The sequence below is a fragment of the Zea mays genome, chromosome 10 (genome assembly GCF_902167145.1).
Source record: "Zea mays cultivar B73 chromosome 10, Zm-B73-REFERENCE-NAM-5.0, whole genome shotgun sequence".
Taxonomy (NCBI): Eukaryota; Viridiplantae; Streptophyta; class Magnoliopsida; order Poales; family Poaceae; genus Zea; species Zea mays.
Genome location: NC_050105.1, coordinates 117,480,187 through 117,498,821, shown reverse-complemented (window position 1 = coordinate 117,498,821; position 18,635 = coordinate 117,480,187). Strand labels below are relative to the sequence as shown.

General features: G+C 45.0%; 1 protein-coding gene across 1 annotated transcript; it reads left to right on the top strand.

Moving 5' to 3' along the window:
• Positions 1–1,419: 1,419 nt before the first annotated feature.
• LOC100193924 (uncharacterized) lies at positions 1,420–4,138 on the top strand. The gene is made up of 6 exons (NM_001138996.1): positions 1,420–1,739; positions 1,946–2,086; positions 2,166–2,438; positions 2,947–3,059; positions 3,379–3,528; positions 3,640–4,138. The coding sequence occupies exons 1-6, from the start codon at positions 1,433–1,435 to the stop codon at positions 4,009–4,011; spliced, it is 1,356 nt and encodes a 451-aa protein (NP_001132468.1). The 5' UTR covers positions 1,420–1,432; the 3' UTR covers positions 4,012–4,138.
• The last annotated feature ends 14,497 nt before the right edge of the window (positions 4,139–18,635 follow it).

The following is an 18,635-nucleotide window of genomic DNA, read 5'->3' as shown; positions in this document are numbered from 1 at the left end:
TCAGCCTGGGGCACCGGACAGTGTTCGGTGCACACCGGACAGTGTCCAGTGCGCCAATGGCACCACCATTTCTTGTCTTTGCTCTAAATTTTGTTGACTCCCCAACTTAACTTCTTCCTTTGTTTACGTTGAACTTTATGCACCTGACATAAATGATGACTAGGCAAACTAGTTAGTCCACGTGGTTTGTGATGGACGTCAAACACCAAAATCGATTATAGGAAATGATTAGGCTCATTTCCCTTTCAACGTGTCAGTGTGAAGCGAATGTGCGGCTCCAGGGACCCGAGTGGCGTATTTAGGGTGCGTTTGGTTGAGAAGTGGAGTAGAATAGAGCGGCTCTATTCTCATTTTTTTGGATGTTTGGTTTCCACCAAAATAAAAACGGAACGACTACTAGGATCTACATATGGAAAATTACCATAAATAATTGGAATGCTCTCACTCTAACAAAACGATTGGATGCGAGTGCTCTCCTGAACGTGAGCGCTCTCCTCCCTCTCCCTCTAAACTCATATGACTATCCAACCAAACAAAGGACGAAGCTACTCCACTCTATTCTACTCTTCAATCAAACAAAAAATGAAGTGACTCTGTTCTGCTTGCCAAACGCAGAATAGAGCGGATTCGTTATCAAAAACTAGAACGGAGCCGCTCCATTTTAGTTGACTCTCTAACCAAACGCTCCATCAGTGTGCCGGTTGTGGCATGGCGGCGGGCATGAACAAAGTTACCAAGTTCTTCTTATCCAAGTTATCTCACTTCTTCCATTATCCTGCTGTAATCGCTACTGCTTGAGTTGAATCAATACAATCCGCTGGAAGGATCCTAACAGAATCCAAGATGCATTCTACCTCGTCCGACCAGTACCCCGGGTGCAGACATGTGTATACAGGTCAAAAGGCAGAGATCGAGATCGATTGTGTTGCTAAACTATTCCTTCGCCTGCACAATCGCCTCGCCGTGCTGCAGGCTTGCCATTGCACACAAGGACAAACCGGTGAATCATGTTCGCCGACACCACAGACTTGAACCAGAAAACAGGTCGCAGTCGCAGCTCAAAACGACCCGGCCGGCATGGTTTGCCTTCGAGTCTGCACTTGCACGAACAGGGCAAGATCGAGCAACCAGACCACGCACGCTGAAGGGCTGGCGAGAGACAAGCAGGGAGACGCCGACATCGCAAGTCAAGATTCCCCAGAAAAAGGCGGCCACGCTGCGTACACGCTTCTGTCTGCCGCATTGCGGTGCCCCACTATCCGTCCCCAAGCCCCGCCGGCCGGCCGGGGCGGGCTAGCGAGGCACTGATCTCCTCCTCTCTTCCGGTTATATAAGCCCTCCCCGCGCGCACAGACAAAGCACCCCCATGCTCAGACAGTCAGACTGCTAGACACCACAGCGTGCTCAGACAGTCAGAACGGATCGAGCGTTCATGGAGATTGGTGGTCAGACGGAGAGCGGTGCCAATGGAGGCGGCGGCGGCGGGTTCCGGGCGGCGAGGTGCTGGGAGCTGCTCCGCTGGGCGGCGGGCGTGCTCCGGGGCAAGGCCGTCGGGCTCGCCGGCAGGCTGGGCAGGATCGCGAGGGACGAGCCCCGGCGGGTGGCGCACTCGGTCAAGGTCGGCCTGGCGCTCACGCTGGTGTCCGTGCTCTACTACGTCAGGCCTCTGTTCAACAGCTGGGGGGCCTCCACCATGTGGGCCGTGCTCACCGTCGTCGTCGTCATGGAGTACACCGTCGGTACGTACGTCGTGGTACGGCCGGTACGGTGTTGCGCGCCATCGTTTCATCGCAACACAAGTATAAGTAGCTAGCTATAGCCGACTGGAAGGTGGTAGTAGATGACAAAAATATATATATCAACAACATATGGATGCAGTAGATTATAAATTATTACTGCTCCTGTATATGTGATGAGTTTAAAAAGAAGATGGTGCGGGTGACAGGTGGCACGCTGTGCAAAGGCCTGAACAGAGCGTCGGGGACGCTGGTCGCCGGCTTCATCGCCGTCGGGGCTCACAAGGTGGCCTACATGTGTGGGGACAAGGCAGAGCCCGTACTGCTCGCCATCTTCGTCTTCTTACTGTGTACGTACCTGCTGGCCGACCATTTTTACCGCACCGCACGCATGCATATGCAATGCTGTGTTGCATGCACTTCTTGCAGCGTCGGCGGCGACGTTCTCGCGGTTCATCCCGGAGGTGAAGGCGCGGTACGACTACGGCGTGACCATCTTCATCCTCACCTTCAGCCTGGTGGCCGTGTCGAGCTACCGCGTCGACGAGCTCATCCGCCTCGCGCACCGCCGCTTCTCCACCATCGCCGTCGGCGTCGCCACCTGCCTCTGCACCACCATCTTCGTCTTCCCGGTCTGGGCCGGTGAGGGCCTCCACAAGCTCGCCATCGCAAACCTCAACAAGCTGGCGGAGTTCTTGGAAGGTACAAACCTACCTACCACTCGTTCGAAAAAGTTACAGCCTCACGCACGTACGTGTACTCGCTCCCCTAGCTCAGAAATATATCTACAGATAAACCAATCTCTAAGGGCTAGTTTGGGAACACTAATTTCCCATGGGATTTTCATTTTTCCAAGGGAAAATGAACTAATTTTCCTTGGAAAATGAAAATCACATGGAAAATTAGTGTTCCCAAACTAGACCTAAAAAGTCCCATTTTAAATTCTTAGAATTAAATTCTGTTTTAATAAACATAATTTAATTAGAGATAAATTGGTTAAGATAGTATAGTTATATATATATTATATATATATATATGTAATAAACATATTTGTAATGTTGAGTTTGCCAATTAGTCAAAGAAACGCACTTACAATCTATGAAATCCAGTGTCACCGAAGCAAGGAAGTTCGTAAAGAAAAGAGAATAACTTACCGTAGTTTCGGAACATGCTAGAGTTTGGGCTAAAAGTTGTACACGTACGCATGCAGGAATCGAATCTGAATGCTTCAGAGAGAACGCTACATTCGAGAATTTGGAAGCTAAACCCTTTCTCCAAGTGTACCAGAGCGTCCTCAACTCCAAGGCCACTGAAGACTCTTTGGTAAGTGCCTAGTACTTCACTTTGCAAACGATGCCTACACCTAACCTTGTTTCTCCAGTCTCCCTCTTGAGAAATTAAATACTTTTAGCTTTAGATATATCTAGAATTATCGAGATTTTATGTTGTATAATAACTAACATTAGATTAAATTATTGAACTTGTTTTTTTGTAATAAATTGATTTAAATGTATAAATTAGAAAATGTGGCCGACACAATCTAAAATGGTACTGTTGGGCACCAAAGCTCCTGAATCCAGAAAAAAAATATACATAGAAGTAAATGCGATCCAATGGCATGTGTTCCCAAAACCCCCCGCAGTGCAACTTCGCCAAGTGGGAGCCATGCCATGGCAAATTCAAATTGCGACATCCATGGAGCCAATACCAGAAGCTCGGCGCTCTTTGTCGCGAGTGCGCTTCTTCAATGGAGGCTCTCTCCTCCTACGTCGTCACCCTAGCAAGAACCGAGGTAACTGCAGATCGATCCATCCATCTACGTAACGTACTTCGCGATCAATGGATTAGATTACATACAAAGAACCATCCTACTTCCCTACTAGATTCTCCCTGCTCACTGCAGTATCCTGAAGCGCATCCGGAGCTATGCTCACAGCAGGTTCGAACAGCATGCCGCCAGATGAGCTTGCACTCGGCCAAGGCGCTCCGAGAGCTCACAGCAGCGATGCGGACGATGACGACTGTACCGTCCCCAGCCAGCGTCCACGTGTCTGCAGCGATCAAAGCGGCGAAAGGCCTCAGAGACGGGTTATCAGAGGGTGCGGATCTGGCGCGAGCGATGCATGTTGCTGTTATCGCATCTCTTCTCTCTGAGTTGGTTACCAAGACCAAGCAGATCACTGAGTCCGTTGATGTCCTCGCGCGACTTGCCCGCTTCAGAAACCCTGAAACCACTCAGACTCACAAGGGTGTGGCTATCGATGTAGTGAGCTGAGAGTGAGAAGCAGACGATCTTCGGTGGGACTTCACTAGTGATACTCTGTATTTGTATCAGAAGCCTTTTGCTGAATGGGATAAAACAGCGAGCTAGTATGAAGTACAATACTAACTGTGCATACAGCAAGTGACTGATCCTTTGATTTGTGGAATCAATTATGATGCTGGATTGCGACGGTAAATGTCACTGTCTTCCACAGTTGCACAGCAATTAGCTTTTCTCAGAAGTAAAAATAAAAACAATATTCTTCTCAATATTAGGGAAGAAAAAAAAATTTACCTCTCAATGTGTAGCAGTACTCACTACCGAAATCAAGTTCGTTGCTGAGTGTACGGCACTTTTGCTAAGGACGATTTATCGGGCACTCGACAAACAAGCTTTGCCATCTGTCACTCTCGACGAATAATGACACTTAGCACAAACCTACTTTGCTGAGCATAAAACACTCGACAAATAAGATTTGCCATCTGCCACTCTCGACGAATAATGACACTTAGCACAGACCTCCTTTGTTGAGCATAAAACACTCGACACACATGCTCGCCAAAGGAGTTTTTGCCAAGTGTCAAACCCTTAGCGAAATGAGACGCGCTAAGTGTCAAACCCTTAGCGAAATGAGACGCACGGCAAAGGGCCGTCAGCACTAGTCTATAGTTGACGGCCGTTGCCTATGTCGAGCCGGAGTTGACACTCAACAAACTAAGTTCTTTGCCGAGTGTTCCCTGGTGGCCAATCGGCAAAGAGATTGTTAGCCGAGTGTCAAGCCCTTAGCGCAACGAGACGCACGGTAAATGTCACACCCGGGTTTCGGGGCACCAAGACCCGAGCGTGAACATAATCACCAGGTGTGCTGGGACCAAGTCTCACACATATGATGAATCATGGCACAGTATCGAATGTCACATCTTTACTATATAATAGGAGTTCTATACAAAATAAATAAATAATTCCATTATATGGAGACAACGGTCCAGCAACCCGAAGTTGACTGGGAGACGACGGCCTAGACCTCTCACGAACTCGTCACAGCATCCTCCAAGCGCCTCATCCTGCGGTACCTGTTCTTGACCTGTGGGGGGTGTGAGACAGCAAGAGTGAGCTCACATACGTTCATCGCTCAACAAGTTGTGGGGAATAATATGCATGAACTCGCCAAAGGTGGGAGCTCACGTGAAGTGTAAGGTTTACCAAAGAGGATGGTTAAAGCTGAGCATTGCTTTTAAAGTTGGTCAAAATTTTACTAGCAATTACTAAGTATAAGTAAATACCAACCCAATTAAGTAGTAGAACAAAAGTAACAACGTCACCTGCGATGCAATGCATATGACAAATTGAGTTTAAGTTCCATAATTTAATCATCAGAGAGTCCTGAGCTGCTCATGACCGTGAGCTCGCCTAGTATACCAGTTTTACACTCTGCAGAGGTTGTACCCTTTACCCACAAGTCGTGTATCCCATGTCGCCAGGGTTAGCTAGACCCTTAGACACTACCGAGGTGAATGGCTAGGGATCCACTACGAGGCCTTTACAAAGTTCCACTAGCTTCCGAAACCCGCTACAGTTTATGAGAAGCGCACTTGCAAGAATCCCCCGTCTGACCGCCATCGCAGCAAAATCAACCCGAGAACCTCCTTGCATGCAACTCCCCTACTGCCCTTGCCCCTTTCGGGTAAGGTAGTCTTCCGCTAGCTTTTCTAATTAATCAGCCAAGGGCGTCCATAAACCCTTGTGGTGGCACGTGTTTCTCAAGTTAAGCTCTATGTTCCAATTAACATTAATGATCTTGACATGAACATAAATAGAATAACAAAATAACTGGAACATAGATATGATAAATAATTATCCCAAATCCATGTAAAGCAATAGCAAACTACCCAAGTGATTCAGGGGTGAACAAGGTAATGAGATAAACAATCTAGGGTAACCTATTGGGTCCCATCAAAATTAACCTATGCATGAATAAATGATATTAAAGAACATTATTGGGTAAAAAGTGGTCAAGGGCACAACTTGCCTGGCACTTGAGATTCCAGGTACCAACTTGCTCTTCAAGTGATATGTGTCCTCACTGCTAAACGTAGCAATACAGACAAACATGGTACATACAAAATTAACATCACACCAAACATAAGAATAAACCATGTAATAATAATCTACGCGACGTTACGAGATCGTAGAAACAAGAACCACTATATTCGGAGCTACGATTATTAAGTTATGAATTTCTGGAGTTATTGAGTACTTAGAACAGATTAATTTGAATGAACAATTTTAATTCAAGTTTCATGGCTAAAAAATGTTTTTAATTGATAGACAATATTAATACAAATTTATTGAAACTGGAATGGATCAATTTGGACTTAATATGAATGTTCTACTAATTAAACAAGTTTCTGGAATTATTTTTGTATTAAAAATCATTTTCTATAATTAATTTTCTATTTCCATTGTTCTCTGGACTGGGCATCAAAAACAAAGAAACGCAGGGGCTAACTCGAAATATTTCCCAGACTCAGGCGTATCCCACGGGGGACGGAGGGTTGATTCAAATGTTTGCCAGGGTCTCTTTAGCATAAACGCCAAGGCGAAGAGGTATCGGGGACCCAGAGCCGTCCGATCAGGAATCTAGGGCACATATTAAATCTGCCCCCCTGAACCGGTAGCAATACGAGCCCTCGGATCCAATTTCTACGCCTACGATTTAATGTGACCGCGATCTAATCCGGTCCGTTCATTACGATCTCGCGGTCTAGATTGAGTGAAGACACGATTTGATCGTAGCCGTTCACAGACAATCCCACGGCCACCTCTAATCTTCAAGCTTCTGACGCCGAGTCCTGCTAACCAAACAGAGCTCCGCGGCGGCGCCAAGGACCGGCCAACCCCCACCATGCCACCCCAATGTCTCAAACTCAACGCCATCGGGTGCTAACTTACACGAAACCTATGGCGATCAACCAATCTTCCACCCAAACGCGACCCGAGTGGCACCAGAAGCGCATGGCGGCGCAAACCTTGCAGCGGACAACATGGCCGGAGTTTGTCATCTCCGCGCACAAGCACCCAGGCGTCGATTCCCTAGCGCTACACGTAAAGCGAAATAAGGCGATCTCGAGTGATGGCTCGTTACCGGACTTCACAGTGTGGAGGTCCCTGGCCACGACGGTGTGCGGCAACGCGGTGGAGTGCCAGCGTCGGCGACCAATTCCACCGCACTGATCGGTCGACCGCGCCCGTGAACGCCATATCCGACATCCACAAGCCCAGGCGGAGTCCAAGAACGCCACAAAACTCCGTGCCGCGACCAATCGCATGAGCATCAAAATGCCCACGGCGGCGACGCTCTCTCCTCTCGGCTTTCTTTTCCCTGTGTTCCTCTTGGTGGGCGCCTTCGAGTACGAATCAGATGGGCGAGGGAAGGTTGACGAGGGCATTTATAGTGGCAGGGGAAAATTAGTCCGTGCCGAGAAGATCGGTGAATCGGCGGCGCAGAAGTAGGAATTCCTGTTACGAGGATCGGTATTCGTGGTTTGGTGAGGAGGATGAAGCACGAGCTGGCGCTAAGGCTGACAAATTGGACCCACGGAGCAGTGTCAGACACGAGGGTGTAAACGGGCTGGCCAACGCGGAAGAAAATTGCGAAGCGGGCCGCCCGAGCGAGACATGGGCTGATAGGGGAGATGGGAGTTTGGGCTGCGCGGGATAGAATCCGGAAATGGGCTGAGACAGGCGAAGTTTGGCCCAAGCGCAGGAGATTCTCTTTTTCTTTTCTATTCCTTTATCTTTTCTATTTCAATTTCAGATATCAAATTCAAATTCAAATCCCTGTTTAAACTTTCAGATCTCAATTTTCAATATATAATTATAATGTAAAGGTGAATCCTATTTCCATTATTAATTATTCTTCTACTTATTATTTAATTATAACTAGCTTGATTAGGATTTCCTTTCTTATTTTCTATTTTATATTTTCATTTATGAGTTGAGGCCAAATTAAGTTATGATTTTCTGTATTCAATGCATCACAAAAATAACATGAGCATGGGATGCACTTTTATTTATTTATTTATTTTTTATTTGCACAAATTAATGCCATTAGTTGAGTATGATGGAAAAGAAAAAAAATCAAGGAATCCCAAAAACACGCACTTATAATTTTTTTGTCTTTAGACCAATTTTGGGCTTTACAAATCCTACCCCCTTAAAAATAATCACGTCCTCGAGATTTGTAAGAAAAAGAATGTAGAAGAAATTGTTTGTAGTCTATGGGTTAGTTTCTAATTGATTTTAATACCAAAGTTCTTTTTTCTCGCAATTTATCAGTTGATTAGGAAAGCAGGGGTCTATATGGATATAGCCACTTTATTATGCAGGATAAAAGATATCTTTAAGGCAGTTATAGGTTTGGGGTAAGAAAGAGTAGGGTAAGAAAAGACTCCATCCAAGATTGTGGTTCTTGATTCTTTTGAAGATCTGGCTTGAATCTTATTCTTCCTTGATTTGATGAGGTCGATCATCTTCGATCTTCGTTCTTGAAGTTGTTATCCGAATTAGGGACATGTAGTTAAGATAGTGGAGCAGCTAGTTTAGCATGTGGCTATGAATTAAATGAGATTAGTCAGAATCTGGTTGGGTTGTTTTGCTTCTGAATGGTTTGGATAGGTTATGTAACCTATTATGTTGGTCAAGTTGTTGGGTATGGCCGAGTTAATCCCTAGTCACCAATTTAGGCTTAAGTGAGTTAGGAGTATGGCCTTATCTTTTGTACCAACATTAAGTAACTTACTCTAGATTAGATCATAATAGATTAGATAAAATCTAGATTAGGTTGGATATGACTAGATTAGACTAGTTCAGATCTAAATAAATTTTGGATTAGCTCACGGTTGTTACACTAGTGTGGAATAAATATGTTAATTAGGGCAAGATGGATCCCTAGGGATAAGGTAGATTATTTTGAGGTCACTTAGATCTATTAGGATGAGATAAAATCTTTTCACGATATGATGAATCTATTAAGGTAAGAGAGTGTCTTTTAAAACAAGATGGATCTATTAAAATAGGTACACTTTAATGGGGGATAATCTAGACTTTTTTTATCTTATAAATTTTATTTATTTATATTTATGCCTATATGTATATGTAGATGTAATTGTGGACATTACTCCACAACCCATCACACTCAATCAAGAATCCAAATCAGACATGTATCACAAGAACAAACATTCAAGCGTGTAGATACCTATAAATATAGTTTTGTTTTTGTTCCTAATATTAGGTCTCCTATTCTTAAAGGTCACTTTTAGGTTTTCAAAGTGTGAAATCCACATTTGTCTTTAGAAGTGAAAAGGTAAGAGTAATCAGAGTAAAGCGGAAATAGATAAGAAAAGATTAAGAAAAGTTTAGAAAGAATCAGAGTAGCAAAGGTAAGTAGACAATGGTTGTCCAGTTCTATCTAGGTTTCGTCCTACAGTCAACATTCCTCTGATACCACTTCTGTCACACCCGGGTTTCGGGGCACCAAGACCCGAGCGTGAACATAATCACCAGGTGTGCTGGGACCAAGTCTCACACATATGATGAATCATGGCACAGGATCGAATGTCACATCTTTACTATATAATAGGAGTTCTATACAAAATAAATAAATAATTACATTATATGGAGACAACGGTCTAGCAACCCGAAGTTGACTGGGAGATGACGGCCTAGACCTCTCACGAACTCGTCACAGCATCCTCCAAGCGCCTCATCCTGCGATACCTGTTCTTGACCTGTGGGGGGTGTGAGACAGCAAGAGTGAGCTCACATACGTTCATCGCTCAACAAGTTGTGGGGAATAATGTGCATGAACTCGCCAAAGGTGGGAGCTCACGTGAAGTGTAAGGCTTACCAAAGAGGATGGTTAAAGTTGAGCATTGCTTTTAAAGTTGGTCAAAATTTTATTAGCAATTACTAAGTATAAGTAAATACCAACCCAATTAAGTAGTAGAACAAAAGTAACAACGTCACCTGCGATGCAATGCATATGACAAATTGATTTCAAGTTCCATAATTTAATCATCAGAGAGTCCTGAGCTGCTCATGACCGTGAGCTCGGCTAGTATACCAGTTTTACACTCTGTAGAGGTTGTACCCTTTACCCACAAGTCGTGTATCCCATGTTGCCAGGGTTAGATAGACCCTTAGACACTACCGAGGTGAATGGCTAGGGATCCACTACGAGGCCTTTACAAAGTTCCACTAGCTTCCGGAAACCCGCTACAGTTTATGAGAAGCGCACTTGCAAGAATCCCCCGTCTGACCGCCATCGCAGCAAAATCAACCCGAGAACCTCCTTGCATGCAACTCCCCTACTGCCCTTGCCCCTTTCGGGTAACGTAGTCTTCCGCTAGCTTTCCTAATTAATCAGCCAAGGGCATCCATAAACCCTTGTGGTGGCACGTGTTTCTCAAGTTAAGCTCTATGTTCCAATTAACATTAATGATCTTGACATGAACATAAATAGAATAACAAAATAACTGGAACATAGATATGATAAATAATTATCCCAAATCCATGTAAAGCAATAGCAAACTACCCAAGTGATTCAGGGGTAAACAAGGTAATGAGATAAACAATCTAGGGTAACCTATTGGGTCCCATCAAAATTAACCTATGCATGAATAAATGATATTAAAGAACATTATTGGGTAAAAAGTGGTCAAGGGCACAACTTGCCTGGCACTTGAGATTCCAGGTACCAACTGGCTCTTCAAGTGATACGTGTCCTCACTGCTAAACGTAGCAATACAGACAAACATGGTACATACAAAATTAACATCACACCAAACATAAGAATAAACCACGTAATAATAATCTACACGACGTTACGAGATCGTAGAAACAAGAACCACTATATTCGGAGCTACGATTATTAAGTTATGAATTTCTGGAGTTATTGAGTACTTAGAACAGATTAATTTGAATGAACAATTTTAATTCAAGTTTCATGGCTAAAAAAATGTTTTTAATTGATAGACAATATTAATACAAATTTATTGAAACTGGAATGGATCAATTTGGACTTAATATGAATTTTCTACTAATTAAACAAGTTTCTGGAATTATTTTTGTATTAAAAATCATTTTCTATAATTAATTTTCTATTTCCATTGTTCTCTGGACTGGGCATCAAAAACAAAGAAACGCAGGGGCTAACTCGAAATATTTCCCAGACTCAGGCGTATCCCGCAGGGGACGGCGGGTTGATTCAAATGTTTGCCACGGTCTCTTTAGCATAAACGCCAAGGCGAAGAGGTATCGGGGACCCAGAGTCGTCCGATCAGGAATCTAGGGCACATATTAAATCTGCCCCCCTGAACCGGTAGCAATACGAGCCCTCGGATCCAATTTCTACGCCTACGATTTAATGTGACCGCGATCTAATCCGGTCCGTTCATTACGATCTCGCGGTCTAGATTCAATGAAGACACGATTTGATCGTAGTCGTTCACAGACAATCCCACGACCACCTCTAATCTTCAAGCTTCTCACGCCGAGTCCTGCTAACCAAACAGAGCTCCGTGGCGGCGCCAAGGACTGGCCAACCCCCACCATGCCACCCCAATGTCCCAAACTCAACGCCATCGGGTGCTAACTTACATGAAACCTATGGCGATCGACCAATCATCCACCCAGACGCGACCCGAGTGGCGCCAGAAGCGCATGGCGGCGCAAACCTGGCAGCGTACAACATGGCCAGAGTTTGTCATCTCCGCGCACAAGCACCCAGGCGTCGATTCCCTAGCGCTACACGTAAAGCGAAATAAGGCGATCTCGATTGATGGCTTGTTACCGGATTTCACAGTGTGGAGGTCCCTGGCCACGACGGTGTGCGGCAACGCGGTGGAGTGCCAGCGCCGGCGACCAATTCCACCGCACCGATCGGTCGACCGCGCCCGTGAACGCCATATCCGACATCCACAAGCCCAGGTGGAGTCCAAGAACGCCACAAAACACCGCGCCGCGACCAATCGCATGAGCATCAAAATGCCCACGGCGGCGACGCTCTCTCCTCTCGGCTTTCTTTTCCCTGTGTTCCTCTTGGTGAGCGCCTTCGAGTACGAATCAGATGGGCGAGGGAAGGTTGACGAGGGCGTTTATAGTGGCAGGGGAAAATCAGTCCGTGCCGAGAAGATCGGTGGATCAGCGGCGCAGAAGTAGGAATTCCTGTTACGAGGATCAGTATTCGCGGTTTGGTGAGGAGGATGAAGCACGAGCTGGCGCTAAGGCTGACAAATTGGACCCACGGAGCAGTGTCAGACACGAGGGTGTAAACGGGCTGGCCAACGCGGAAGAAAATTGCGAAGCGGGCCGCCCGAGCGAGACATGGGCTGATAGGGGAGATGGGAGTTTGGGCTACGCGGGATAGAATCCGGAAATGGGCTGAGACAGGCGAAGTTTGGCCCAAGCGCAGGAGATTCTATTTTTCTTTTCTATTCCTTTATCTTTTCTATTTCAATTTCAGATATCAAATTCAAATTCAAATCCCTGTTTAAACTTTCAGATCTCAACTTTCAATATATAATTATAATGTAAAGGTGAATCCTATTTCCATTATTAATTATTCTTCTACTTATTATTTAATTATAACTAGCTTGATTAGGATTTCCTTTCTTATTTTCTATTTTATATTTTCATTTATGAGTTGAGGCCAAATTAAGTTATGATTTTCTGTATTCAATGCATCACAAAAATAACATGAGCATGGGATGCACTTTTATTTATTTATTTGTTATTTGCACAAATTAATGCCATTAGTTTAGTATGATGGAAAAGAAAAAAAATCAAGGAATCCCAAAAACACGCACTTATAATTTTTTTGTCTTTAGAGCAATTTTGGGCTTTACAGTAAAGGGCCGTCAATAGTCATATATAGTTGACAGCTGTTACCTATATCGAGTGTCTGGAGTTGACACTCGGCAAACTAACTTCTTTGCCGAGTGTTCCCAGGTGGCCACTCGGCAAAGAGATTGTTTGCCGAGTGTCAATCCCTTAGCGCAACGAGACGCACGGTAAAGGATCGTCAGCAGTCGTCTATAGTTGACGGCTCTTACCTATGTCGAGTGTCCGGATTTGACACTCGGGAAAATAAACTTCTTTGTCGAGTGTTCCCTAGTGGCCACTCGACAAAGAGATTGTTTGCCGAGTGTATTTCCTTGACACTCGACAAATTATAAATTTTTATTATTATTATTTTTGTCACCAAACTTTTGTGGTGTGTTCCCTACAGTATATAGACCTACATGTTCAATTTTGGCGTAAGTGTTAGCTACAACTATTAGATTTAGTTCATTTAATTGGATTTCTTTGGATAATTCAGATTTGAACTACAAGTCACTCGAAAAATAAAAAACAGTGAATGCAAAAAATATTTAATCATATTTGAAAGTCGCCTAGAGGGGGGTGAATAGGGCGAATCTGAAATTTACAAACTTAAGCACAACTGCAAGCCGAGGTTAGCGTTAGAAATAGAAACGAGTCCGAAAGAGAGGGCAAAAACAAATCACAAGCAAATAAGACGGATGACACGGTGATTTGTTTTACCGAGGTTCGATTCTTACAAACCTACTCCCCGTTGAGGTGGTCACAAAGACCGGGTCTCTTTCAACCCTTTCCCTCTCTCAAACGGTCACCTAGACCGAGTGAGCCTTTCTCTTCAATCAAATGGGACACTAAGTCCGCTACAAGGACCACCACAACTTGGTGTCTCTTGTTTTGATTACAAGTGAATTGAGCACAAGAAAATAGAGGAAGAAGAAAAGCAATCCAAGCGCAAGAGCTCAAATGAACACAAATGTCTCTCTCTAGTCACTAATTTGGTTGGAGTGATTCCGGACTTGGGAGAGGATTTGATCTCTTTGTTTGTGTCTTGTATTGAATGCTATAGCTCTTGTAAGGTGTTTGAAGGCTGAAAACTTGGATGCAATGAATGGTGGGTGGTTGGGGGTATTTATAGCCCCAACCACCAAACTAGCCGTTTGGTGGAGGCTGCTGTCGCATGGCGCACCGGACAGTCCGGTGCGCCACCGGACACTGTCCGGTGCGCCAGCCACGTCACCCGACCGTTAGGGTTCGACCGTTGGAGCTTCTGTCTTCTGGGCCACCGGACAGTCCGGAGGTGCACCGGACAGGTCCTGTAGACTGTCTGGTGCGCCTTCTGGCGCGTGCCTGACTTTTGCGCGCACTGTAGCGCATTTAATGCTGTTGCAGGCGACCGTTGGCGCTGTAGTAGCTGTTACTCCGCTGGCACACCGGACAGTCCGGTGGTGCACCGGACAGTCCGGTGAATTATAGTGGAGTGGCTCCAAGAATTCCCGAAGGTGGCAAGTTTGGAGTCGGGTTCCCTGGTGCACCGGACAGTCCGGTGCGCCAGACCAGGGCACACTTCGGTTGTCTTTTGGTCTCTTTGTTTGAACCCTTTCTTGGTCTTTTTGTTGGTTTATTGTGGGCCTTTGGCACTTGTAAAACTTATAGTCTAGAGCAAACTAGTTAGTCAAATGATTTGTGTTGGGCAATTCAACCACCAAAATCAATTAGGAAAAGGTGTAAGCCTATTTCCCTTTCAATCTCCCCCTTTTTGGTGATTGATGCCAACACAAACCAAAGCAAATATAAAAGTGCATAATTGAACTAGTTTGCATAATGTAAGTGCAAAGGTTGCTTGAAATGAAACCAATAATTATTTCTACTAGATGTGCATGGATGGCTTTCTTCTTTAACATTTTGGACCACGCTTGCACCACATGTTTTGTTTTTGCAAATGTTTTGGAAATTCTTTTACAAGGTCTTTTGCAAATAGTCAAAGCTAAATGAATAAGATTTTGAGAAGCATTTTCAAGATTTGAAATTTTCTCCCCCTGTTTCAAATGCTTTTTCCTTTGACTAAAACAAAACTCCCCCTCAATGAAATTCTCCTCTTAGTGTTCAAGAGGGTTTTAGATATTAATTTTGAAGAGGGTATACCAATTTGAAATTATATCCATAATAAGATACCAATTTGAAAATACTACTTTAAAAACAAATTGAAAGACTAAATTTTTGAAATTGGTGGTGGTGCGGTCCTTTTGCTTTGGGCTAATACTCTCTCCCCCTTTGGCATGAATCGCCAAAAACGAAGTCATTAGAGCCCTTCTATGTAACACCTCAGGTGTTACCATGGCTAGAGCACACCTTGGTGCTTAGGACTATGATCACATGTGGAAGAACTTAAGGAGCAAAAGTATAAGGGCTTTGGAAACTAGGTTTTAACCAAGAGATGTGAATGACCAAAGGCATTACCCTATTTGAGTGCAACTATCACTTTGGACAAGGGGGGAGAAAAACCCTAGACCTCTCTTGAACCCTATCTCCCAAAACCATGGATAAGGGGGGAGAGGGTGAGCAATTGTGCAAAACATGAGTAACCTTTAACCAAACCTTAAGTAACCTTATAACCAGCAATTAGGGGATGGAAATATTGCAAAAAGGCCCCTGGAGAAACCCCAAATCCATTCCCTAAGTAGAGAGTGAAAGGGAAATGTGCCCTTGGGCCATTTCTAAGTGTTTTGGTGATTTAGTGTCTAACACAAGTGCTAAAATGTAAAATGGTGGACAAAGTACAAACCAAGGATAAAGGTATGTTTCTCAGACTTAGTACATTGCTTTATGGACTAATGTATTGTGTCTAAGTGCTGGAAACAGGAAAAATCCAATTGGAAATGTCTTGGCTCAAGCAGCCAAGAATCTGCTCAGTCTGGGAGCACCGGACTGTCTGGTGGTGCACCGGACAGTGTCTGGTGCGCCAGGCTGGTTCGAGCGAAGTGGGCGCTCTCGGGAATTTCACCGGCGACGTACGGCTATAATTCACCGGACTGTCCGGTGTGCACCGGACTGTCCGGTGAGCCAACGATCGGCCGGGCCAACGGTCGGCCGCGCGATCTACGCGGGACACGTGGCCAAGCCAACGGCTAGAAGGAGGCACCGGACTGTCCAGTGTGCACCGGACATGTCCGGTGCACCAACGGCTCTCTGGCTGCCAACGGTCGGCTGCGCCGTTTAAGGAAAGAAATCGGGCACCGGACAGTGTCCGGTGTGCACCGGACTGTCCGGTGCGCCAGTCGACAGAAGGCAAGATCAGCCTTCCCAGATTGCTCTCAACGGCTCCTAGCTACCTTGGGGCTATAAAAGGGACCCCTAGGCGCATGGAGGAGAATACCAAGCATTCCTACAACATTCCTAAGCACCAAGACATCGATTCCGTGCCTTTGATTCTTTGCGATAGCAATTAGAGCTCTAGTTGAGTAGTGAACTCTTTGAGTTGTGTTGTGAGCTCTCGTTGCGACTTGTGTGCGTGGTGTTGCTGTGATTTCTCGTCTTGAGTGCGTTGCTAATCCCTCCCTTGCTCCGTGCTTCTTTGTGAATTTCAAGTGTAAGGGCGAGAGGCTCCAAGTTGTGGAGATTCCTCGCAAACGGGATTGAGAAAAAGCAAGCAAAACACCGTGGTATTCAAGTGGGTCTTTGGACCGCTTGAGAGGGGTTGATTGCAACCCTCGTCTGTTGGGACACCACAACGTGGAGTAGGCAAACATTGGTCTTGGCCGAACCACGGGATAACCACCGTGCCATCTCTGTGATTGATTTCTTGTGGTTATTGTGTTTTGACTCCTCTCCAGCCACTTGGCAATTATTGTGCTAACGATTAACCAAGTTTTGTGGCTTAAGTTTTCAAGTTTCACAGGATCACCTATTCACCCCCCCCTCTAGGTGCTCTCAATTGGTATCAGAACCGTTCTCTTCACAAAGGGACTAACCGCCCGAAGAGATGGATCCTAAGGGAAAGGGGATGGTGGTCAACAACAACGAGAAGGAGTCTATTTTCAACGAGCCGAAGGATGACAAACCTACCGACTCAGGCTCAAGCCACAAGCGCAAAGACAGGAAGAAGAAGAAGACAAGGCGCATCAAGGAGATCGTCTACTACGACAGCGACGAATCTTCCTCTTCCCAAAAGGACGACGACGACTACGAGAAAAGGAAAACGGTCAATTCAAACTTTTCTTTTGATTACTCTCGTATTCCTCAAAGTACAAATGCTCATTTATTATCTATTCCACTTGGTAAACCTCCTCATTTTGATGGAGAGGACTACGGATTTTGGAGTCACAAAATGTGTAGTCACTTGTTCTCTCTCCATCCTAGTCTATGGGAGATTGTAGAGAGTGGAATGCACTTTGATAGTTCGAATAGTCCCATGTTCATTAATGAGCAAATTCATAAGAATGCACAAGCTACTACTGTTCTTCTAGCTTCATTGTGCAGGGATGAATATCACAAAGTGAGTGGCTTGGATAACGCCAAGCAGATCTGGGACACCCTCAAGATTTCACATGAGGGGAACGACGTCACCTTGCTCACCAAGATGGAGTTGGTGGAGGGCGAGCTTGGACGATTCGCGATGATAAGGGGCGAGGAGCCGACACAAACATACAACCGGCTCAAGACCCTTATCAACAAAATAAGGAGCTACAGAAGCACGCGATGGATGGACCACGACGTCGTCCGATTGATGCTAAGGTCCTTTACCGTTCTTGATCCTCATTTGGTGAATAACATTCGTGAGAATCCTAGGTACACCAAAATGTCGCCCGAAGAAGTCCTTGGAAAATTCGTAAGCGGGCGAATGATGATCAAGGAAGCGAGGTACGTGGACGACGCTCTAAACGGTCCAATCAATGAGCCTCAACCCGTTGCTCTCAAGGCAACAAGGAGCAAGGAGACGTTACCCAGCAAGATAGCACAAATTGAGGCCGCCGGACTTAATGATGAAGAGATGGCCCTCATCATCAAGAGATTCAAGATAGCGCTTAAGGGTCGCAAGGGACAGCCAAGCAAGACCAAAGCCAAGGGGAAGCGCTCATGCTTCAAATGCGGTAAGATTGGTCATTTTATTGCTAACTGTCCCGATAATGAAAGTGACCAGGAACACGGGAGCAAGAGGGAAAAGAAGAAAAATTACAAGAAGGCCAAGGGCGAGGCACATCTAGGAAAGGAGTGGGACTCGGATTGCTCCTTCTCCGACTCCGACAATGAAGGACTCGCCGCCACCGCCTTCAACAAGTCATCCCTCTTCCCAAACGAGCTCACACATGCCTTATGGCAAGGGAGAAGAAGGTATGTAGTCGAAACTCTACTTATGTTTCTTCAAGTGAGGACGAATCTAGTGATGAGGATGAAATAGATTATTCATGTTTGTTTAAGGGCCTAGATAGAACCAAGGTAGATAAAATTAATGAACTAATTGATGCCTTGAATGATAAGAATAGGCTTTTAGAAAAACAAGAAGATTTGTTGTATGAAGAACATGACAAATTTGTAGAGGCACAAAAATCTCACGCTTTAGAAGTTAAAAGAAATGAAATGCTTTCTTGTGAATTATCTTCTTGCCATGAGACGATTTCTAGCTTAAGGAGCATTAATGATGATTTGAATGCTAAGATAGAAATAGCTAGTAAATCAACAACTTGTGTAGAAAATGTTGTTATTTGCAATAGATGTAAAGACTTTGATATTGATGCTTGTAGTGAACACATAGCTTCTAT